A 27,192-nucleotide genomic window follows, 5' to 3' on the forward strand; every position below is an offset into this window, starting at 1 on the left:
ATGAGTAGTATCTGTGTTATTCTCAAACACCAATGGGTTTATCTGATTGTGAGTAATATCTGTTGTATTCTCAACACCAATAGCTCTCTCTGACTGTGAGTAATATCTGTATTATTCTCAGCACCAATAGATCTACCTGACTGTGAGTAATATCTATGTTATTCTCAAACACTAACATATCTATCTGACTGTGAGTAGTATCTATGTTATTCTCAACACCAACAGATCTATCCGACTGTGAGTAATATCTGTGTTATTCTCAGCACCAATAGATCTACCTGACTGTGAGTAATATCTATGTTATTCTCAAACACTAACATATCTATCTGACTGTGAGTAGTATCTATGTTATTCTCAACGCCAATAGATCTATTCGACTGTGAGTAATATATATGTTATTCTCAGCACGAATAGTTCTATCTGATTGTGAGTAGTATCTGTGTTATTCTCAAATACCAACTTATCTATCTGATTGTGAGGAATATCTGTGTTATTCTCAAATACCAACTTATCTATCTGATTGTGAGGAATATCTGTGTTATTCTCAAACACAAACCGATCTATCTGACTGTGAGTAATATCTGTGTTATTCTCAAACACCAATTTATCTATCTGATTGTGAGTAATATCTGTGTTTTTCTCAGCACCAATAAATCTATCTCATTGTGAGTAGTATCTGTGTTATTCTTAAATACCAGCAGATCTATCTGATTGTGAGTAATATCTGTGTTATTCTCAAACACCAATTTATCTATCTGATTGTGAGTAATATCTGTGTTTTTCTCAGCACCAATAAATCGATCTCATTGTGAGTAGTATCGGTGTTATTCTTAAACACCAGCAGATCTATCTTACTATGATTAATATCTGTGTTATTCTCAAACACCAATGGGTTTATCTGATTGTGAGTAATATCTGTTGTATTCTCAACACCAATAGCTCTCTCTGACTGTGAGTAATATCTGTATTATTCTCAGCACCAATAGATCTACCTGACTGTGAGTAATATCTATGTTATTCTCAAACACTAACATATCTATCTGACTGTGAGTAGTATCTATGTTATTCTCAACACCAACAGATCTATCCGACTGTGAGTAATATCTGTGTTATTCTCAGCACCAATAGATCTACCTAACTGTGAGTAATATCTATGTTATTCTCAAACACTAACATATCTATCTGACTGTGAGTAGTATCTATGTTATTCTCAACGCCAATAGATCTATTCGACTGTGAGTAATATCTGTGTTATTCTCAGCACGAATAGTTCTATCTGATTGTGAGTAGTATCTGTGTTATTCTCAAATACCAACTTATCTATCTGATTGTGAGGAATATCTGTGTTATTCTCAAATACCAACTTATCTATCTTATTGTGAGGAATATCTGTGTTATTCTCAAACACAAACCGATCTATCTGACTGTGAGTAATATCTGTGTTATTCTCAAACACCAATTTATCTATCTGATTGTGAGTAATATCTGTGTTTTTCTCAGCACCAATAAATCTATCTCATTGTGAGTAGTATCTGTGTTATTCTTAAACACCAGCAGATCTATCTGATTGTGAGTAATATCTGTGTTATTCTCAAACACCAATTTATCTATCTGATTGTGAGTAATATCTGTGTTTTTCTCAGCACCAATAAATCTATCTCATTGTGAGTAGTATCTGTGTTATTCTTAAACACCAGCAGATCTATCTGACTATGATTAATAGCTGTGTTATTCTCAACACCAACAGATCAATTTGACTGTGAGTAATACCTGTGTTTTTCTCAACACCAACTGATCTATCTGACTATGAGTACTATCTGTAATATTTTCAAACACAACCTTATCTATCTGATTGTGTGTAATATCTGTGTTATTCTCAACACCAACAGATCCATCTGACTGTGAGTAATATCTGTGTTTTTCTCAACAACAGAAGTTCTATCTGAATTTTAATAGAATCTGTAGTATTCTCAACACCAACAGATCTATCTGACTGTGAGTAATATCTGTGTTATTCTCAACACCAATAGATCTACCTGACTGTGAGTAATATCTATGTTATTCTCAAACACTAACATATCTATCTGACTGTGAGTAGTATCTATGTTATTCTCAACACCAACAGATCTATCCGACTGTGAGTAATATCTGTGTTATTCTCAGCACGAATATTTCTATCTGATTGTGAGTAGTATCTGTGTTTTTCTCAAACACCAACTGATCTATCTGACTATGAGTAATATCTGTGTTATTCTCAACACCAATAGATCTATCCGACTGTGAGTAATATATATGTTATTCTCAGCACGAATATTTCTATCTGATTGTGAGTAGTATCTGTGTTTTTCTCAAACACCAACTGATCTATCTGACTGTGAGTAATATCTGTGTTATTCTCAACACCAATAGATCTATCCGGCTGTGAGTAATATATATGTTTTTCTCAGCACAAATAGTTCTATCTGATTGTGAGTAGTATCTGTGTTATTCTCAAATACCAACTTATCTATCTGATTGTGAGTAATATCTGTGTTATTCTCAAACACAAACCGATCTATCTGACTGTGAGTAATATCTGTGTTATTCTCAAACACCAATTTATCTATCTGATTGTGAGTAATATCTGTGTTTTTCTCAGCACCAATAAATCTATCTCATTGTGAGTAGTATCTGTGTTATTCTTAAACACCAGCAGATCTATCTGACTGTGAGTAATATCTGTGTTATTCTCAAACACCAACAGATCTCTCTGACTATTATTAATAGCTGTGTTATTCTCAACACCAACAGATCAATCTGACTGTGAGTAATACCTGTGTTTTTCTCAACACCTACTGATCTATCTGACTATGAGTACTATCTGTAATATTTTCAAACACAAACTTATCTATCTGATTGTGTGTAATATCTGTGTTATTCTCAACACCAACAGATCTGTCTCATTGTGAGTAATATCTGTGTTATTCTCAACACCAACAGATCCATCTGACTGTGAGTAATATCTGTGTTTTTCTCAACAACAGTAGTTCTATCTGAATTTTAATAGAATCTGTAGTATTCTCAACACCAACAGATCTATCTTACTGTGAGTAATATCTGTGTTATTCTAAACACCAGTTGATCTACCTGATTGTGAGTAATATCTGTGTTATTCTTAACACCAATAGATCTATCTGAATTTTAGAAGAATCTGTTGTATTTTCAACACCAATAGCTCTTTCTGACTATGAGTAATATCTGTATCATTCTCAACACCAATAGATCTACCTGACTGTGAGTAATATCTATGTTATTCTCAAACACTAACATATCTATCTGACTTTGCGTAATATCTATGTTATTCTCAACACCAACAGATCTATCCGACTGTGAGTAAAATATATGTTATTCTCAGCACGAATAGTTCTATCTGATTGTGAGTAGTATCTGTGTTATTCTCAAACACCAACTGATCTATCTGACTATGAGTAATATCTGTGTTATTCTCAACACCAATAGATCTATCCGGCTGTGAGTAATATATATGTTTTTCTCAGCACAAATAGTTCTATCTGATTGTGAGTAGTATCTGTGTTATTCTCAAATACCAACTTATCTATCTGATTGTGAGTAATATCTGTGTTATTCTCAAACACAAACCGATCTATCTGACTGTGAGTAATATCTGTGTTATTCTCAAACACCAACTGATTTATCTGATTGTGAATAATATCTGTGTTATTCTCATCGCCAATAGATCTATCTGACTGTGAGTAATATCTATGTTATTCTGATCACGAATAGTTCTATCTGACTGAGTAATATCTATGTTATTCTCAAACACCAATAGATATATCTCATTGTAAGTGTATCTGTGTTATTCTCAAACACCAACTGATTTATCTCACTGTGAGTAGTACCTGTGTTATTCTCTACGCCAACAGATCTATCTGACTATTAGTATTATCTGTGTTGTTTTAAAACACCAACTGATATATCTGACTGTGAGTAATATCTGTGTTATTCTCAGCACCAATAGCTCTATCTGATTGTGCGTAATATCTGTGTTATTCTCAGCACCAATAGCTCTATCTGATTGTGCGTTATATCTGTGTTATTCTCAAACACCAACTGATATATCTGACTGTGAGTAATATTTGTGTTATTCTCAAACACAAACCGATCTATCTGACTGTGAGTAATATTTGTGTTATTCTCAAACACCAATTTATCTATCTGATTGTGAGTAATATCTGTGTTTTTCTCAGCACCAATAAATCTATCTCATTGTGAGTAGTATCTGTGTTATTCTTAAACACCAGCAGATCTATCTGACTGTGAGTAATATCTGTGTTATTCTCAAACACCAACAGATCTCTCTGACTATGATTAATAGCTGTGTTATTCTCAACACCAACAGATCAATCTGACTGTGAGTAATACCTGTGTTTTTCTCAACACCAACTGATCTATCTGACTATGAGTACTATCTGTAATATTTTCAAACACAAAATTATCTATCTGATTGTGTGTAACATCTGTGTTATTCTCAACACCAACAGATCCATCTGACTGTGAGTAATATCTGTGTTTTTCTCAACAACAGTAGTTCTATCTGAATTTTAATCGAATCTGTAGTATTCTCAACACCAACAGATCTATCTGACTGTGAGTAATATCTGAGTTATTCTCAACGCCAATAGATCTATCCGACTGTGAGTAATATATATGTTATTCTCACCACGAATAGTTCTATTTGATTGTGAGTAGTATCTGTGTTATTCTCAAACACCAACTGATCTATCTGACTATGAGTAATATCTATGTTATTCTCAACACCAATAGATCTCTCCGACTGTGAGTAATATATATGTTTTTCTCAACACCAATAGATCTATCCGACTGTGAGTAATATATATGTTTTTCTCAGCACAAATAGTTCTATCTGATTGTGAGTAGTGTCTGTGTTATTCTCAAATACCAACTTATCTATCTGATTGTGAGTAATATCTGTGTTATTCTCAAACACAAACCGATCTATCTGACTGTGAGTAATATTTGTGTTATTCTCAAACACCAACTGATTTATCTGATTGTGAATAATATCTGTGTTATTCTCATCGCCAATAGATCTATCTGACTGTGAGTAATATCTATGTTATTCTGAACACGAATAGTTCTATCTGACTGAGTAATATCTATGTTATTCTCAAACACCAATAGATATATCTCATTGTAAGTAGTATCTGTGTTATTCTCAAACACCAACTGATTTATCTCATTGTGAGTAGTACCTGTGTTATTCTCTACGCCAACAGATCTATCTGACTATTAGTATTATCTGTGTTGTTTTTAAACACCAACTGATATATCTGACTGTGAGTAATATCTGTGTTATTCTCAGCACCAATAGCTCTATCTGACTGTGAGTAATATTTGTGTTATTCTCAAACACAAACCGATCTATCTGACTGTGAGTAATATTTGTGTTATTCTCAAACACCAATTTATCTATCTGATTGTGAGTAATATCTGTGTTTTTCTCAGCACCAATAAATCTATCTCATTGTGAGTAGTATCTGTGTTATTCTTAAACACCAGCAGATCTATCTGACTGTGATTAATAGCTGTGTTATTCTCAACACCAACAGATCAATCTGACTGTGAGTAATACCTGTGTTTTTCTCAACACCAACTGATCTATCTGACTATGAGTACTATCTGTAATATTTTCAAACACAAACTTATCTATCTGATTGTGTGTAACATCTGTGTTATTCTCAACACCAACAGATCCATCTGACTGTGAGTAATATCTGTGTTTTTCTCAACAACAGTAGTTCTATCTGAATTTTAATAGAATCTGTAGTATTCTCAACACCAACAGATCTATCTGACTGTGAGTAATATCTGAGTTATTCTCAAACACCAACAGATCTCTCTGACTATGATTAATAGCTGTTGTTTTTCTCAACAACAGTAGATCTATCTGACTGTGAGTAATATTTGTGTTATTCTCAAATACCAACTTATCTATCTGATTGTGAGTAGTATCTGTGTTATTCTCAACACCAACAGATCTATCTGACTGTGAGTAATATCTGTGTTATTCTCAAACACCAACAGATCTCTCTGACTATGATTAATAGCTGTTGTTTTTCTCAACAACAGTAGATCTATCTGACTGTGAGTAATATTTGTGTTATTCTCAAATACCAACTTATCTATCTGATTGTGAGTAATATCTGTGTTATTCTCAAACACAAACCGATCTGTCTGACTGTGAGTAATATTTGTGTTATTCTCAAACACCAACCGATCTATCTGACTGTGAGTAATATTTGTGTTATTCTCAAATACCAACTTATCTATCTGACTGTGAGGAGTATTTGTGTTATTCTCAACACCTACAGATCTCTCTGACAGTGAGTAATATCTGTTGTACTCTCAACACCCATAGATCTATCTGACTGTGAGTAATATCTATGTTATTCTCAACACAAACAGATCTATTTACCATTGTGTCGTATATGGTTTATTCTCAACACTAACAATCAGTGACTGTGGGCCTGATGTGTTTATTCACAACGTTAACACAAATATCTGATTGTTGGTCATATCTGTTATATTCTCAAATTAAACGGTCTATCTGACTGTGCGTTATATATGTTTCATTCTCAACGCTTACCAATCCATCTTATTGTAGGTCGTTTATGTTATATTCTCAACATCAACAAATTTATCTAGCTATGAATGCAAGTGGTTTTCTTCTCAATGTTAAATGTTGATCCATGCTAGTGGATATGTTTAAAGCTTCGTTTATTTGTGTAAATAATAAATTGGATTGTCAGGGGTGAGTGTGTAAGAGTTTGATGCCATTTTACAGCTATTTCAAGGATTGGTTAATCGAGGACCCTCTCGGGAATCCAACCAGCACGCTGGGCATGGCTGGCAAACACCTTCACAACAACGTTACCCTACCGCCCCTGAATAAGCAATATACCGTATATCCCGAAATATACGTCCCCTGGATATCCATCCAACTTACTCTTGTTCAACCAGCATTTTGAACGTGTGATATTGTCTGAACCGTATCTGTGCTCGTTGGTATCACTTAGTACGGTAAACATCTGATATTGTCTGAGACGTATCTGTGCTCGTTGGAATCACTTAGTACGGTAAACATCTGATATTGTCAGAACCATATCTGTGCTTGTTGGTATCACTAAGTACGGTAAACGTGTGATATTGTTAGAACCATATCTGTGCTCGTTGGTTTCACTCAGCATGGTAAACATCTGATATTGTCAGAACCATATCTGTGCTCGTTGGTATCACTCAGTACGGTAAACATCTGATATTGTCTGAACCGTATCTGTGCTCGTTGGTTTCACTCAGTACGGTAAACATCCGACATTGTTAGAAAAATAGCTGTGCTCGTTGGTTTCACTCAGCATGGTAAACGTGTGATATTGTCAGAATCATATCTGTGCTCGTTGGTATCACTCAGTACGGTAAACATCCGACATTGTTAGATAAATAGCTGTTCTCGTTGGTTTCACTCAGCATGGTAAACGTGTGATATTGTCAGAACCATATCTGTGCTCGTTGGTTTCACTCAGCATGGTAAACATCTGATATTGTCGGAGCCATATCTGTGCTTGTTGGTATCACTCAGTATGGTAAACATCCGACATTGTTAGAACCATATCTGTGCTCGTTGGTTTCACTCAGCATGGTAAACGTGTGATATTGTTAGAAAAATATCTGTGCTCGTTGGTATCACTCAGTACGGTAAACGTGTGATATTGTTAGAACCATATCTGTGCTCGTTGGTTTCACTCAGCATGGTAAACGTGTGATATTGTCAGAACCATATCTGTGCTCGTTGGTTTCACTCAGCATGGTAAACATCTGATATTGTTAGAACCATATCTGTGCTCGTTGGTTTCACTCAGCATGGTAAACATCTGATATTGTCAGAACCATATCTGTGCTCGTTGGTTTCACTCAGCATGGTAAACATCTGATATTGTCAGAACCATATCTGTGCTCGTTGGTTTCACTCAGCATGGTAAACGTGTGATATTGTCAGAACCATATCTGTGCTTGTTGGTTTCACTCAGCATGGTAAACGTGTGATATTGTCAGAACCATATCTGTGCTCGTTGGTATCACTCAGCATGGTAAACATCTGATATTGTCAGAACCATATCTGTGCTCGTTGGTATCACTCAGCATGGTAAACGTGTGATATTGTCAGAACCGTATCTGTGCTCGTTGGTATCACTCAGCATGGTAAACATCTGATATTGTCAGAACCATATCTGTGCTCGTTGGTATCACTCAGCATGGTAAACGTGTGATATTGTCAGAACCATATCTGTGCTCTATACTCGTATTTTACTACCTCTAGTATCTTATCATTTTTAGACTGACAAAACATGTAAAGAGTTCATTCTAAATGTCCAATGATCAGATCTACCCTCTTGAGTACGAGTGAGTGAGTGAATGAGGTATATCACGGCGTTATCAGTTTCGAGGAAAGATCGATGCGATGCGGGTCTCACACATTTACCACATTACCTGGACACACAATCAGGGCGATTTTAGGTTTCTGGTAGACGCTCTTTATGAAGCTGAAAAACTGCTATATGTGTATATAAGAAACTACACAATATGGTTTGAGCATAAACATATCCCCAAGCGGCAGCCTTTTACAGGGACTGTATTGTCAAAACATTTATTATTACGCGGCGACGCTATCAACAATAGATGACGTCATAACTGTGGTCTAGTCACCTAAGGAGGCGCAGTTCGCTTGCAGAGTTGCGTCCCTTGGTCATGCCATGATCCTGTGATCGTAGGTTCGAATCCCAGATTCAGCCCGATTGCGATCATTTATCAACAACAGATTTGTGCTAATGGGTTTCACCGAAGTGGTAAATGTATATGAACTGCTTCACGTGTGGCTTTCCTTCGAAAGCTTCGTGTGGGGAGCGTGAAACATGATTGCGTATCTTGTAGGACGTTGTACGGTATCTTGCGGTCACATACATTCTTTCTCGATCCTGCACCAATGCCTTTGATACGATTTCATTCGGGTAACTTCCCTACTATCAAAATCAATGTTTCCTCGTCAGTGTGTAACTAAATGTTAAACATTCAAGGGATTGCAAGAATAATTCGCAGCTTCGCATATCTCGGAAATACAAAAGGTACTGTGTTTGTCGTAATAATCCGATTTATTCCGAATGTAGCGCGTTAGTGTGTGCGGTAGCCATTACAGTTATTTTACTTGCTAATATCCTGGTAGCCCTTACCGTGATTGACGTTGTAACTATAGAAATATCTGTATTTCGTAAACTATTGCACGTCGACATCTCCGTAATATTTCAAAACGTACAGGTAATAATAATCCCCCACGAAAGTGTTGACAAAGTGGGTGTGTGAGGGGAGGGGGTCGGGGATTGTAGTTGGCTATTACACGAGTATACCCACGTGACGATTCGGGTTAGAATTGGTTTTCAGCAGCCTTTGCTTTTCGTAAGAGACTTCGTTGATGCATGTCATTGTATCCCAATTGCCTAGCTCGATGCTCATGATGTTATTCACCGGACTGTATAGTCCAGACTTATGTTTTTCAAGCAGAGGCAAAAAAAACAAAAACAACAGGACCCCTATGATACTTATGATCCCTTACAACCCACGATCGTTGCAGTCCTGCCACCCTGTCATGTCTCCTCACACTCTCTTCTGGGGATTCCGAGGCGTTCGGGTAGCCTCGTGGTTAAAGCGTCGCTCGTCACGCCGAAGATCCGGGTTCGATTCCCTACATGAGGACAATGTGTGTCGCCCAATGTGTACCTCGCCGTGATATTGCTGGAATATCGCTACAAGCGGCGTAAAACCATACTCACTCACTCTGGGGATTCCGTGGTGGAATTGGTCCCCAGATATTTGTCTCTCTCTACAAATCGAACAACGACGTTCCACTGCTGTTTTAGACCTGTCATCTGTACAAAATGTGAATGTCGAAAGAGGGCTAACACTGATCTCTCGGTCATCCCCAATTGTGTGGATCAGTGGTCACGCTTTCAGTCAACGGTTTGCTTAACCCAGTCCCGATTATGTACATGCCGTCATGTCACAAACGACAATCACTCACTCACTGTAGAAGAGGGAACCGTAAAATCTACAATCAGAAGTTTTGTCCCTTGATCGTGTGAGCTGTTCGTTGATTCGCACGCATATTAGACTGAGTGATAATATCTTATTTACATATATTGTGTTGGAAGATATTTGATTGATAAGTTCTCTTTGCAAATGTCATTATCTCATAAAGTATTGCATACCCACGACTATTTATTATTGATTTTCCTTTTTCAATTTGCGGAGCTTTAGAATTTTAATACAACCTTGCACCTCCAGATACGAAATTATGAGATCTTTTGTGGTATCTTGTCACGCGGATTATCATGTGTCTACGCTGATTATCTTCTGTACGTGGTTAGCTACTGAAAGGTTTAATGTAACATATTCCTTTACGGTTGATTGATTTTCTAAAGTTTTGAGTAAGAATAGAAAAATAAGCTGTCACGTCTGCTCAATGGAAACGTTTCTGCCAGTTATTTTCAAAAACATGAAATATAGATCAAAGCTGTGGCTGCATTGTTACATGCAAATAGATTTGCCTTGGCTCGAGTCTAACTCAAATCGCTAAGCTTGTGGCGCGTACCGCAGAGTGGAATCAGTTTAACAATAGAAACAGCTACAAGGGGCGGTCAACACGGAGTACACAAACATAAATAGCCATACACGTAAGCACAAATATTTACCAAAAAAACATCGCACAGGTCCCATTGTTCTGCAGTTGGAACATATCAACCACGTCATATTCCAATGCAAACACAATCATATACACTGCTTCCAGATCTAAAGTAAAAGATACATTAAACATTATTACATGTACACTTCAGAAACTACTCACTAACTCATCCAACCACTACTACCTAGGTTATGGCCTTATCAGATCAAAATTAAACGGTAGGATTGAATATACCCTATGTCATACAACAACACCCTCACGTCATACCAAAATTGGTACATCACCGTCAACTAACGCCCAAGGGCCCACGACGTCCCAACCCAGTGAAGATCTTGGTTAGAATTGGTCATCACCAACCCTTGCTTGTCGTAAGAGGCGACTAACGGGATCAGGTGTCAGGCTTGCTGACTTGGTTCAGGTATGTCATCGTTCTGCCTGGCTCAATGCTCATGATGTCAATCAGCGGATTGTCTGGTCCCGACTCGATTATTTACAGACCGCCGTCATACAGCTGGAATATTGTGCGGAGTTTAAACAACAAACAAACAAACACGAATATATGCCCTCACGTGAATTTAGTTTCTCCAAAGTCATATAATTGTAAAGTAAATAATTTTTCTTTACCATTCTGCCAAATATTTCATTAATCTCAAACATCAGAGTGCTGTCAGGTGCCCTCACCACGGTCACGGGTTCATACAGTTACCGCATCACCTCATCTGGTCACCTACTAATGTCAGGTTGTCCATGCCATAACTAAGTGCTACGGATTGAACGTTTAACAAGGTACGGGTCCTGGAAAAAACACCGGTTTATGTTTTCGATCTGGAAATCATGGAGGTCGACATCTTGTTTTCCAAAACCAAAATAGGAAAGTGATTAAGTAAGAGGTCGGTACGTCGATCTAAAATATAAATATTTGTAGCCAACGAGATATAGAAGTGAACTGTGTCATAGCAAAGACTGATACGAAACGTTAATAGACAGGCCAAGATACTGTCGGTTACGTCCATCGGTACTCGGAAATCGGTTGTTGTTCATCTCCGTCACACGACTTTGTTAAGTTCATACTGCAGTTACTCACTCCACAGGAACATTGTATTTCATCGACCGGTTCCTTATAATACCCTAACGTTCTAAACTCGGCCTACGAAGTTGTGTAATGTCAAGGGGAGATAACTCCATTGAAGCTGAACGGGCAAACCACTAAACCATGCATACCTGTGGTTGCAGGTGTGTTGAGATGGTTCATTGTGCGCAGCTTCTAGACCGATTAAATACCATGCCATAACAAATCTTAGTAAATTTAAACAAACTTCATCTCCACCGCCACATCGAGAGGTTAAGTAGACAGGGTTAGATGTCGACGTGGGATGGGTGTATAATGTCTCCAGACGGGAATCAAGATTTATGGGGATAGCGAGTAGTCCTTGAAGTGGCACAGAGGACTGTCAGTGGGTATGGGGGAAAGATGTATACTCTTGCTGTCTTGTCATTCCTCAACCCCCCCCCCCCCCCCCCCCCCCCCGTCATCTGTATTCTCGAGTACTTCCTTTCATTCACTCAATCCCTCGACACAATCACTCACTCAACCTGCCACACACCCACACTCACACTCATACGCTCTCTCTGCCATCCACCCACACACTCGCTCATACGCTCTCCCTGCCACACACCCACACACTCTCTCATACACTCTCCCTACCACACCCCCATTCACTCAGAATTCACACTGGAGCAGTGAATTGTCCAGGGGAACTAAGTCTTCGAATCCCATTTAATAACGGTTTTCAACCAATTAGCTTGCAGCATATACTCTAACATTTAACCTTTTAGAGCAGCACTTCGGTGACACAGCTTGTCAGATTAAGGGCGTCTGCTTGTCTGATATATATTTGTGTTCGAATGGGACATACTTAACGACCTGCTCAAATCTGTCGCCAAATTGAAGCGATAACTCCGAAAATAAATAGTCAAAGGGTCGAACAGTCAAAGATTGGATATTAAATATTATTTGATAAATTTGGAAATGGAATTACGTAAGGTAGCTTATTCAGACAAATCGCTTATACGCCAAATTGAATGCGGGTGGGACCGCAAAGTTCTTTGAGCTATAAAGTTACACTATTGTAACCTCGTTTCATGAAGCAATAACACTGTATGACGTTATCGGTGGAATGTCCCCGAATGTTTTAAATTGAGGGAATTACGTAAATGCGTACGTTTTAATCCGTTTTCTCAATATTTAGCACACTGTGTAACATATGGTTGTTCATGGGTTTCACGAAAGTGGTAATCGTCTTAGATCTGAATTAGTTTGGGCGTTCGCCCCTCGCCCCTTGCCCCTCGTAGCGTTAACCCGACTCACTAATCTATATTCAGTCGCCATTTTATCATACGATGAACAGTACGCCACCCATTGACACACCTGACGAACTGTAGTCTTGATCTTCAATATTTTGGGACTTTCTCTGAGAAACTATAATCTGAAAAAAATATAAGGCATTAGAACTGGCAGGCCGTCTGTCAATTGATAGCCTTGAGAAGGTTTGCCAATATGTCCAGGTACGTTATGCCATTAATAACTAAAATGTGTTTCTGACTAAAACCCCATCCTGTTCAGGATCTTCGGGGGTGCTTTGTCCCCTGAAATCTCGACGCCTCGAATACCTGTGGTTTTCTGGGATTGGCTGAGACTTATGGTTTAGGGTTTTTTCATACACGTTATATCCTGTGGTTGATTATGATCTATATTATAGATTATGTCAAGATCTGCGGTGAAGGAATACGGTCCTGTTGGCGAGGTTCGGGTCGGTTTGTATAGAGTTGGGATGGGTCTTATCATGGAGGCACACGCCCACTGATGTATCTGTTTTTTGGTGCATCAAGTTAGAAAACCAGTTTCATAGTATGGTAAAGAGTGCAGCTGTGAGATTTTACACAAGGAATTATATTTGAACTTTTAATAATTTTTGCGTCATTCACAACTTTGGGGCTTAGTGAATGTTTTGATAATATGGTGAGGTGTGGTGAAATTGGGTTTCAAGTTTATTGCACTTATCTAGTGACATGAAGGCATGCGTGCGTGCGTGCGTGCGTGCGTGCGTGAGTTCTTGCTTGCTTGCGTGCGTGTGTCTGTGTGTGGCTGTTTGTACTCGCCCACTGAGATACCATTCCGCAGTTTAATATGAATACCCCACTCAGACACAGTATACTAACTCCGAGCCGACCAGTCCTTGTTTAAGCCCCTAAATGCCGAGCGGCAGTCAGGGTAACAACAAGTACCATATTTTAACGCTTTTGGTATGACGTGATTCAGCCAGAGTGAGATCACTTTGACAATGTTCACACTGTTCAACAAGAGAGAGATTACGTTGACACTGCTCAGCCTGGAGAGAGATCGCTTTGACACTGTTCAGCCTGGGAGAGATCGCTTTGACACTGTTCAGCAAAAGAGACATCACTTTGACACTGTTCAGGCTGGAGAGAAATCGTTTTGACACTGTTCAGCAAGAGAGAGATCACTTTGACACTGTTCAGCAAGAGAGAGATCACTTGGACACTGTTCAGCAAGAGCAAGATCACTTGGACACTGTTCAGCCTGGAGAAAGATCACTTTGACAATGTTCAGCCTGAAGAGACATCACTTTGATATTGTTCAGCAAGAGTAATCACTTTGACACTGTTCAGCAGGAGAGAGATCACTTTGACACTGTTCAGCAAGAGAGAGATCACTTTGACAATGTTCAGCAAGAGCAAGATCACTTTGACACTGTTCAGCCTGGAGAAAGATCACTTTGACAATGTACAGCCTGGAGAAACATCACTTTGACACTGTTCGGCAAGGGAGAAAACACTGTGACGCTGTTCAGCAAGAGAGAGAGAGAGAATGATCACTTTTACACTGTTCAGCCTGGAGAGAGATCACTTTGACACTGGTGGACAAGCGCGCGCGCGCGAGAGAGAGAGAGAGAGAGAGAGAGAGAGAGAGAGAGAGAGAGAGAGAGAGAGAGAGAGGGAGAGAGAGAGAGATCACTTTGACACTGTTCAGCAAGGGAGAGATCACTTTGACACTGGTCAGCAAGAGAGAGAGAGAGAGAGATCACTTTGACCCTGTTCAGCCTGGAGAGAGATCACTTTGACTTTGACACTGGTGGGCGAGAGAGAGAGAGAGAGAGAGAGAGAGAGAGAGAGATCACTTTGACACTGTTCAGTAAGAGATAGATTCCAGTGATCTTTTTCACTTAAGAAAGAAATCTTAAAAGCATGTGCACTTTGTTATAAGTATACATCTTACCTGATTATACTCCCATTAGCCCACAAAATAATTGATATTTTGTTCTTCTGATCATTTCCACCCGGAAGAATACTTTATTTCGATTTCAAAGTATTTTCTTGAAAGTATTCGTTGTCAAAAAGATTTATGGGTTATCATTAACTTCATAGCGGTCAGGGTACACGGAAGATATGTTAAGTGACATTTTTAACCCTGTCTTCGTGGATGCTGCGGTTTCAAAATGGCCCAGAGAGTACCAAATGGTATTCAAGGAATTGCCGTTTGTCTGTCCAGAAATAAATGGAGAAAGCACCGAGCCTGCTGGTCGTTGGTTTGTTTGGGGTATTGGCTTCTTGCTTTTGTTTAACGCCGCATTCACCCCACCAATATGACGGGCCCTCTCTAACTTATTGAATCTGGACATTACAAAATGAAGATGACATATCATCTGAGTGTACAGTATTACTCATTGTCATTTAAGAAGGAAATGTGGAAACCCACATTCAAACGTCACTAAAATCAGCAAACACACACAAAGACAAAGACACTATTGTCCTATCATTTACAGATTTACTCAGTCCATACGTGCTTGAGGTCGATATGATATAGTTAATATATTATTGCTGAAAAGATCTGAAAACAACCAATGATGTACTCAGTTGAATATAATTCTTTCGATGTATATTTTATGGAGCACTGTGCATGGTCGTGATACCATTGCATTATTATCAACACATCATTATTTAGGGAAACCTCGGTAGTAAAGCCGTTTTGGAGTTTGCTCGTTATACCAAAACCATTTTAAGGTTTCCCGTAGGTAGAATGTGAACCGCACGCTCACTTGCTGCCGATGTTATAGGACTGGAATGTTGCTCTCAGAGGCATAAAAATCACTCTTCTCCCAAATTGTAGTGTTTGTATATTTCTTCATGTTTAGTTCATGTCTCAAATAGAACAGATCGTGTGGGTCATTATCATGCAGTCGCTTGTGGCATCGCGAGGGAGAGAGAGAGAGAGTAAGAGAGAGTGAGAGATCCCCACAACACTGCTTCTTTATTCACCGGGTCATAACAGGGTCATGGATGTTCTGACCTTATATATCCTCATCTAGAGACTGGTGCTGTGCGTCATCGACCTTGATTAAGCTTTGGTGGGTGTTTCTGCAAGTAATCCTTGTTAAATCGGAACATAGCGAACTGTGGCATTCGAAACAATTCTTGGAGTGAACATTCTGTTGAGATTTGTTGGTTTGTTTTCAAGGTTGCGATGAGGTGACAAAGTGCCGGGTCGTTTTGTATTCTGCCGAATTTATGCTTTAAAATGCGTGTGCACGTCTTAGTCTAATGATACCAAGCTGATGGATGAAAGCCATATTAGAACCCCTTTAAAATTTTGAAAGAAGTATTTACCTTCTCTAACTCGAAATCAATAAATCTGGGCACGGAGCAGGCAGGGGCTCCTTCCTTCCCACATATTTTATCATAACCCCATTGCGATGCGTTCATCGTTTGGAACTGATCGATAGAATTTTCATCAGCGCTACCTTTAATTCTGTTGCCTGGAAACGAAAAGAATAAATTTAACTTTTTCATGACGTCATACGTTGCAGAGGAAATGAAGCTTTTCACGGCATTAATATTCATATATCACCTTTCAGTGGGATATAACTTAATTTATCCACTGAAACGCCCCCAGTAATCACAGACAATGGCCACCAACGATTTCACAACTGATGATGGGATGCCATGACTGACAGAAAATGGTTAGACATGATGTAAGAACTGGGACATTATTTAGATGATGGCAGTAATTGAATTACACTAAATACAATCTCGTTGTGTGGAGGAAAGCATGTAAGAGGAACCACTTGTGTCCAAGGACAAAATAAACCCCTTGTCCTTTTCGTGGCGCTATACCAGTACAGTTACTTCGCGACATTCGAAGGCTTACCACGCCTGTAATTGTTCTAATGAAGCATGTCGTCGTACCCCGTTGGTTTGGTCGATGCCGGTTTTTGTTCGCGTTTCGACACCTGGTGTCATCATTATTTTAAAGTGATTCATGAAAACATGCTTATGAACACATGCACAGTCGGAATCGTACACCTGAATCTGCTTTCAGAGGAGATTTCTTGTGAATATGGAAATGGTTTTGTCGCTTTTATTTTTGTGTCCCCTATTCCTCGGCCACCGTATACTGAGTGAATAGTCTTTCATACCGCAATTCATATTTAGGTCAGGCTGCTCTAATCTGGGAAACGCAAACAAGTGGGTGAAATCATGGATATCGACACATGTCGTCATGGTATAACGTCTTATGTTGCAAGGTTATTAAATATCCTACATGTATAATGGGAATTGTCACATATTGCGATTGCTACAAAATAATAAGGGTTCCAACTACCAGAAGCCATGAAACTAATCTACATAAAATTGATAGTTCAGCAAAATATGATACAGTCCTAAGACCAATCTTACCCACCCACCCGGTACTCCACTGTGCTATAATCACATCACCAGCCACTACGGATATCTTGATTGTCGTATTGCTTGTGTCACAATAGCCAGCACTTTGTAATCACTACACCTCCAGTGGACTTACTTAAATCCCCTCCTATCTCATCGGCTTGAGAAAGAAGTGTCATGTATTCGTGTTCTTCCAACTGCTAACACAGACTTCAGATGTATTGATAGTATGCATGTATTTTGTCACATTTCGATTGTTTTAAATACTTTATAATCAATAATGCAACTTTGATGATGAACTTGCATCTCGGTTTTATGTTCTACGCGTTGGGTATTCGTGTCAAAACTGCAGCATGGTATCTCAGTGGGCTAGCACTATAAAATCGGCACATACCCGACTAGCACAAACCTTTGCCTTTGTTAGCCCGGAGGATGTGATAAGAACGGCATTTGTTTTTCTTTTGTTTTCATCTCGGTTGATTATTGTAACTGAAATACAGTTTCCCCAATTCATCACCGTATGTACCTGAATATATAAACCAAGAATGTTTCTAAATAAAACAAGGTTTTTTTCAATTTATCACAGCGAGTGACTGTTGTAAAAAAACATTTTTTGTCAATTTATCATCTCGAGTGACCAGAGAAATAAAACAAGCCGTTCTCAACTTATGATATCGAGGGAATATAGTGAAAAAACAAGGTTTTCTCAAGTTATCACCTCGACTGAATGCATTGAATAAAACAAGGTATTCTCAAGTTATCACCTCGGGTGAATGCAATGAATAAAACAAGGTTTTCTCAAGTTATCAACTCGGGTGAATGCAATGAATAAAACAAGGTTTTCTCAAGTTATCACAGCGGGTGACTGTTGTAAAAAACACCATTTTTTATCAATTTATCATCTCGAGTGACCAGAGAAATAAAACAAGCCGTTCTCAACTTATGATATCGAGGGAATATAGTGAAAAAAACAAGGTTTTCTCAAGTTATCACCTCGAGTGAAGGCAATGAATAAAACAAGGTTTTCTCATGTTATCACCTCGAGTGAATGCAATGAATAAAACAAGGTTTTCTCAAGTTATCACCTCGGGTGAATGCAATGAATAAAACAAGGTTTTCTCATGTTATCACCTCGACTGAATGCAATGAATAAAACAAGGTTTTCTCAAGTTATCACCTCGGGTGAATGAAATGAATAAAACAAGGTTTTCTCAAGTTATCAACTCGGGTGAATGCAATGAATAAAACAAGGTTTTCTCAAGTTATCACCTCGACTGAATGCATTGAATAAAACAAGGTTTTCTCAAGTTATCACCTCGGGTGAATGCATTGAATAAAACAAGGTTTTCTCAAGTTATCACCTCGGGTGAATGCATTGAATAAAACAAGGTTTTCTCAAGTTATCACCTCGGGTGAATGCATTGAATAAAACAAGGTTTTCTCAAGTTATCACCTCGGGTGAATGCATTGAATAAAACAAGGTTTTCTCAAGTTATCACCTCGGGTGAATGCAATGAATAAAACAAGGTTTTCTCAAGTTATCACCTCGAGCGAATGCAATGAATAAAACAAGGTTTTCTCAAGTTATCACCTCGGGTGAATGCAATGAATAAAACAAGGTTTTCTCAAGTTATCACTCGAGTGAATGCATTGAATAAAACAAGGTTTTCTCAAGTTATCACCTCGACTGAATGCATTGAATAAAACAAGGTATTCTCAAGTTATCACCTCGGGTGAATGCAATGAATAAAACAAGGTTTTCTCAAGTTATCACCTCGGGTGAATGCAATGAATAAAACAAGGTTTTCTCAAGTTATCACCTCGGGTGAATGCAATGACAATTATGATGTCGGACGCAATTCACTATTTTGATTTGTACCATATGTTCCCCTGTTTGTTCAGGTGAACAAATCACTTACCTTTGCATCTGTTTGTGACGGGCAGGATACGCTCACCTCTTCGTGAACACCATTTGTTGGTGATTCACTATTTGTTTGTGGGTCCTAAAAACAAGCTCATCTATTCTATTGCAGCATTTTCACGGCTTTGGACACAATCTACCCAAGTGGAAAATCGAACCCGAACAATGTAATCACCCGCTCCCACCGCATCATATGTTAGTGTTGATAAACTAATGGGTACATGTTTAACTATACGTCGCTTCTAGCAAAACATGATTCAAATTTGGGGAATCGAACCCGCTTTTTCAGCGCGATATGCACATGCTGTATCCGCAATTGTATCCAATTTATCCTCGTACGACCAGGGATTGGGTGCGGGTGATCTATGCTAGCTCTGAGGTAGATATCTAAGACATTGGAGATAGGGGTCACCAGCCTTGTTACTGAATCAGCAGGTGTGTGTTCGTGTGTCATAAGCTTTTCAGTGAGTGGATGAATGTACATGTGCGACAATGCAGCCGCTGATGTGACTGACAGCAAACAAAAGTTCGATACAATGAGTATAACAATGATACACTTAATTAATCAGAACACTTTACACCCAGTTGGGTCATATCATCCCCATATTGATGACATTAGTTTACTGGGTGTTCCTTCATACTTGAATTCCAACGTCGTGAATGTAAGTCTTGAAATGAGGTTTCCGAATCCCATAATATAATCCGTTATGAGTGAGAATGTTATACCACATCTTAAGATTGACGTTGGACCTCGTTACATATTCAGCCAAACACAGAAACACCAAACAAACGAAATATATTCACGGTTTTTATAACGAAACGCAAATAAAAACACAGAAAGGTAAACTTACGTTTAAGTTTGATATGTCCAATTACGGATATCGTACAATGTTGCATCATGTAAACCTCCGTAATTCGATGGTTATTTCTTGTTTAAGATCAGGCCTTCGCCAGGTATGATATAGTTCTGTATCTTCCAGTTTGTTTGATGGATCAATTAGAACTCGGCTTTGAAACAATTAAGATACTCCACCTTAAACGTTGATGATGATGATGATGATGATGATGATGATGATAAATAACATATCAACTGCTATTCTTCGGGGAGATTCAATAACATATCAACCGCTATTCCTCTGGGGAGTAAATATGTTATCAACTCCTATTTAATAGGGAGGGCAAATAACATATCAACTAGTATTCCTCAGGGAGATTAAATAACATATCAACCGCTATTCCACGGGGAGAGCAAATATTATACCAACTCATATTCAATAGGGAGATTAAATAACATATCAACTGCTATTCCTCAGGAGAGTAACTAACATATCAACTCCTATTCATCAGGACCGGGTAAATTACAAGTCAACTATTGTTCCCCGGGGGAGTAAATAACATATCAACTGCTATTCTTCGGGGTGACTAAATAACATATCAACTGCTATTTCTCAGGAGGTACAACTAGTTCCAAAACCACAAATCTTGCTCTTTAATATTATACCAACCTTTTACTCTGGCCGATTATACAACATTTTACTATTACCTATGTATCTCAGCAAGAATACATAGCAAGTCCACTACTATTTCAGAAAATATACAACATATCATCTACTGCCTTTCATGGAGAGTGCAGAGGACATATTATATACTTGTACATAATTGTTTATCAACCGTTATTTGTTATCAATTATTTTTTCATTTTAATTCACATTTGCTTACATAGATATACTGCGCACAGTAAATATAAAAAATGCAACAACTTAGTCATAATAACTTATAGACGAAACGATTAGATACGTCAGTATGGCTTAATACAATTATTGAAGAAAAAGTAAGTTATACTCAGGACAATACTATATTTGGCTTCAAAGGAAACAACAATAATCCTTCAAATGCTATATGTAAAATGAGTAGAAAAAGAAAAGACCATTTTTTACACAAATTCAAAGATGAAGTTTAGAATTCTATTCAGTAAAAAAAGATATAGCTTTTGTAAATTGCAACCAAGCCAGTTTTATTTCATATTTCCATACTCGTTTCGCAAATACCAAAGATCACGGTTATCTCTCCTTTCTGACTTTCCCTGTACTTCTAGTTTAGCATTCTTATTTCGTACAACGAGATGCAGCAACGACCTTAGAAATCTCTGTACACATTTCAAACATATATGTGACACATAAATATTTTCAATTGTCCATAGCAATAACGGTTGTCAATATTACCTAACAAAACGAGACACGATCAAGATTTGAATAATCTTGTATGTGTATGCAAACACGTTTGGTATGCTTGTTTGAATACTCTGTGGTCTATATGACATTGCTTATTGTGATAGGAATACTCTGTGACAATGCTTATCGTATGAATACTCTGTGACATTGTTTTTTTTAATGAATACCCCCTGACATTACTTATCGTATGAATACGCTGTGACATTGTTTTTTTAATGAATACCCCCTGACATTACTTATCGTATGAATACGCTGTGACATTGTTCAGAGTACGAATATTCTGTGACATTGTTTATAATACTAATACTCTGTGACATTGTTTATTGTGACAACGACAATGCTTATTGCTGTATATGTACTTGTATATTGGAAATAAAAATATGTCCTGTCAAAATTACCTTTTGGTATAAATAGGAAGTCTTTTTCATTAGGTTTAGGAAATAACTTAAAATATGCAGATTAAATCAAGTTATCACACAACATATTGAAAGGAAAGTGCTATAATGATTGGCATTTAAAAGAAGGCATAGTGTATATCCACCTGTATATCCAGCAGATGGCATGGTTTGCCACACAAGACCTGGTTTCGTGCAGACACTATAAATCTGCCTTGTCATGTGTCTGTCATATCTTTGCTCCTTATCAATTTTACTCGATGGTCGTAGGCACATGAGGTATCGTGACGAAGCAGTTTCGATCATTTAAATCACGAGATAATGTCCCGTGCACACAATATCATCATAGAGTCATACGTTCTAAATTCTCCCTTGAACACCCATGATAGCGATATAAGCTCCATAGAGATAAAACAGTCATTAGCGAATGTGTCTGATACAGTGTCTGATACAGTCACTAAAACATTATATTCGAAATCTCACGTGCAAGGCAACAACACTCAGGGCAAGTTTATTTAGATTTCGTCAGTTTCAGGAAATGAAGATATTCCCAGGGGTCTTTTCTATTATATATTAAAGGATATTTTCATCAAACAAAAGATTAAAATATTTTTTTCAACGTCTATATCTTAACGTACGATGCAGGACTTAGATGTTTAAAACTTTGGTGAAGCACAAGGGTACACTTGGTGCTGACAAACCAGGAATCTTATGCAAATCCAATCTGGCATTCCAACCCAAGATCAGAGGATCCTGCCGGCCGAATTGTCGAGCATGTGTCGAATGCCACCCGTGCCCCAAGATCAACCGAAAAACTAAACTTCCAGAGCTTTTTGTGTAGATACAGTTGGATATATCAGTGATATAATAGTAACATACAGTACTAATCAAAGAGTAAATGTAGCTTTTGGAAAGACGATTTAAGGACAGACAGATGATTTGAATTCTGTTGTTCGAACATTTATGTGACCCCAACCCCACCACATACCCCTGTGTTGGATACAGAATGATTACTGGTACATGTTCCGTTAGTGGTCACAGTCTTTAGGAGAAAACAGGGGAAATGATATCGTACGAGAAATATATTAGTTGTTTTTTTTCAACATGTACTAAGCGAATGCATATTCATATTTCTGGAACACATTATTCGTAAAATAGATGTTTACGATTACTAAAAGACTGTGTAAACAAATAATGGATCATGAGATTGTCTTGTATTATTAATTAAATAGGACTCTGATCAATGGTTTGAGTAATTAAAGAGAACACCTTCACAGTAATTAAAGTGTTATTAAAAGTTATATATCAAAGGAATGGTAACAAAAATGAAAACACAGAACACATTAATATATTTATTGATATTTAATTCGGAGGGTTTTTGTATAAATAAAAATTATCAGAAGTAAGTTAGATTTATTTCCGTAAGAATACTCCTGCACTTACGCCATGTCCGGTCCTCAGTCGATCAGTCCACGGAAGTTCTGAAACAAAATATATTTTACCGTTAAAATATATCATCAAAACCGCAAACCTTCTTATCAGTATAATATCATACTAGTACTTTAGACTATATCATCTTTAATATCATATCCCTTGCACCAAAGTTGTTCCTTTGGTTTGCAGGGATCCGAAGATCCGACGATAATTACTTTCAAAGAAACATATCTGGAGAATGTCATAAAACGTCTGAAACATGTATCACGTCGGGCTTTCCTCTCATATCAACCTGACACGCCGTGATGTAACTGAAATACTGTTCAAACCGGCGTCGAACCAGACTCACCCACTCACTTATATCTCTTGTAGAATAGATTACAATTTGGCAGTCAACACCTATTTGGCTATTAACATTATCGTTCTTCTGAATTCGTAATTTCGGATAAAACAAACTTGCTTGATAAATTATGTTTCTTATTAATATAATAATTGTTAACGAAAACGTGCACATCGCCCCTCAATACAGATGTTACGTAAACAAAATCCTTTTTTGTTTGGAATGTTGGATCATTTAAAGAAGCCGTTTGTATTTGATTGAATGGCAGGGATGGAGTAGTCATGTTACTATTATTTATATATTATTTGTTTGTTATTATCGTTATGGTAATTCATGCTTTTGTAACGTGTATGTTTCAAATTACAAAAAACGCAAATCTGTTTGATCTGATTTTCACTGGTGGAAAGGGCATGAATTCAAAACAACCATAAAATGTGTTATTTTTTTAACGATATTTTAGTAGAAAGAATCTTTTTTCCTTTTAATCGGTCCAGTTCATATGAAAGGACTGGAATGCATGGAAACACTTTTAAAGGCTTAAATACGTTCCCTCTCCTGTAACACAAAGTTACTATGAAATAAGCGCCATGATTTAAAATAATTATCAGTGAGTATCTAATCTACATAAACATATACAAATAAGGTAGTTTCGTTTTAGTCACTGTGTTTGTATATGTATGAATGGATGAGTAGGCAAATAAGGTTTTACGCTTTTATTTTAACACTATCCGCGACATATCATGGCGGGGTCACCAATGGCCTTCACGCGATGTGAGAAACGAACCCGAACCAGAGATATGTCCAGCTCAGGTTTAAACACGAGCTCCCAAACGCCCCATGTTAACATGGACTTAGGTGTAAAGATATATTTTCTTCAGTTTTATATAAATTCATTTCATTCTATTTAAATACCGCGATGATAGAGATGAACCGATTCCTATTAATAACTATCCCTTTATAATAGGCCGTTTTTCGACGATGTATATACACTTCCATGTGGCTCGTTGCAATGTTAAATATAATATGGGCAAGTAAACGAAAACCTCAAATATACCAATATCTAAAATTATTTTTTCCAGTGTATTCACATCAGAATGGCTATAAAAATAAGTAATTCCAAGCCTTTCGGATAACCAGCCCCGCCGCCCAGCTGAATTGTTTTTTAATATGATCGCAAAACCCGAGTTTATTGACAAGGAGAAAGGGTTCTATTTTATTCTATCGTTTAGTTGTGAGTTACGATTAGATCACTTAGTTCAAAGTTACGTTCAGTTCAACGTTGGCGTTTAGTTCGGAGATACACTGTACTTTTGAAATCCTCATTTACTATAATAACTTTACAAAACTGGATATGCGGAAGGATGCTATAATTATTATAATGTTTTAGTGTCTGTTACTGTCTTAAATTGTTCTAAATATATACAAATTGTACAAAGGGCCACGATTTTTTAAGAAACGTTGCGCGCACGAGTTATCTCCCTTTGAAATGCTTGCGCAATATATACTTTAAATAATGAGAATCTGAAGTATACAATTTAATACCATAGACAATTTTCCCGAAAGACAAAATTTTATAATAGATTATTATTCTGAATATGCACTGATTTTGAAAACTAAAAACAATATTGCATTAGACAGAGGAGTTAGACAGCACCGAATCAAGAGAGCTACTCTCTTGGATAAGGTTCCTATGTGTAGTCTTTTCTTGTTGACTAAACATTGTCAGCAATATTCAAACTTTATCACGGCGGCCTGTAAATACATGTACTCAGCCATGCAAACTAGTCGCAGGTTGCATGAGCAGCTTCCCACGTCCTCGGGTACGGCGACACGTACGCTAAAACATTGTGATCCCAGGGTACTCATATATGATAATAGAGACATAGGAACCGATTCTTTCCAGGAATCCCCTTGATCATGTGAACAGCAAAATAACACGTGTCAGAATCATAGCTGCGTAAGCCATCCATGACAGAAAACGATTAAAGATTATCCATGATTTCACGTACGTGTTTATCAAAAACGTTGCAGCAAATACCACATACAAAATAATGCAAATCTTGGCGGAAAGCATCATAAGAAACTTATTAACATTCGAAGGATATGAAAGTAAGAACATGTGAAACATACTTTCTCATTTCAAGTTAAAACTTTGATAAATTCAAAACGTCAACCCCAGAGAATAACCAGTCTCGATTATCTGCTGAAACAGATTCCTTTGGGCGGGAAGGGCAAAATTAGCGGAGAAGATTATAGGAATATATCACTGAAAATCAGCGATGATAGCAGGTTTTCGCGAAAAGGGTAAGCATGTAAAATATTTTAAGTTAGCGATATCATATTAAAACATTGAACTGTACTGGCGTTTTGTCAGCACTTAAAGAATACTTCTGCATGGTTATATCTTTTGAAATATAATTTTATTTAAAACTTTAAAAAAATTAAACATATTTTTTTCATCTTCTCTTATAAATACATTTGCTTTGTTTCGACACAAATGTACATTTCAAATATGGTAGGGAGCATGTGGTTGCAAATTCATTTTTACCGCAGTCTTCATTGAACCAATTCATTTTACTCAAAATTACCCAGCCACAGATTACTTTTACGAACTGTTGCAGGAATGAGTGATGGTTACACAGACATAATTAAATTTAATGACACTTCTTTCAATTAACAATTACATTTTTTTAAATCTGTATACTTTGTTTTAACCCCCAGCTTATCATATTCCAAGAAAGTAACTGTCCATTCGTACAAGAAGACGCGTTAATAATATAGAAATATATTTACTTAAAAAGGGAATAAAGGTTTGACATTATTATTATTATTATTATTATTATTATTATTATTATTATTATTATTATTATTATTTGTATGGCGGTTTTCCCCATTCTAGATATCATGCTCAATGCGTATTATTACCCCGGTTAATGGACCTTAATAATCCGTCCTGGAAGTCTATGCAACACACAATCATGGACATAACAATATTTCGTCCTCTTTGGATAAACATGACAGATAGTTCCAAATATATGGCTATATGATCACAACCAAAATGTTTGTGTTTGTTTTTGCGGTCATTAAATCGCAATTTATTTTTAAAACATATTTAGTAGCTAAATAGATTTGATCAGTTTGATTAAGTTATAATTGTTTTGTAAATATTTAAAGTACTATAAATTTAGTTTTTATTAAATAACAAATAAATGTTATATTCAAGTCAAGGAGTATATTCCTGAGACAATTACTTTTTACTGACGTCAGTAGGAATAGATAGTGAACATCTATAGCTTGTAATGAAGTGAGAAAAGAAACATGTC

General features: G+C 37.3%; 1 protein-coding gene across 3 annotated transcripts in view; it reads right to left on the minus strand.

The window, feature by feature from the left end:
* The window catches only part of LOC124148000, a 261,572-nt gene that overhangs the window by 69,654 nt on the left and 164,726 nt on the right, over positions 1–27,192 (minus strand). For all 3 annotated transcript variants that reach the window (XM_046518913.2, XM_046518914.2, XM_046518915.2), the window contains one exon: positions 23,539–23,576. In XM_046518913.2, the coding sequence (XP_046374869.2) occupies positions 23,539–23,543 (5 nt within the window). In that variant the 5' untranslated portion in view covers positions 23,544–23,576. The remainder of the gene's footprint in view (positions 1–23,538; positions 23,577–27,192) is intronic.

This window comes from Haliotis rufescens, unplaced genomic scaffold, assembly GCF_023055435.1.
Source record: "Haliotis rufescens isolate VD_foot unplaced genomic scaffold, xgHalRufe1.0.p SCAF_18, whole genome shotgun sequence".
NCBI lineage: Eukaryota > Metazoa > Mollusca > Gastropoda > Lepetellida > Haliotidae > Haliotis > Haliotis rufescens.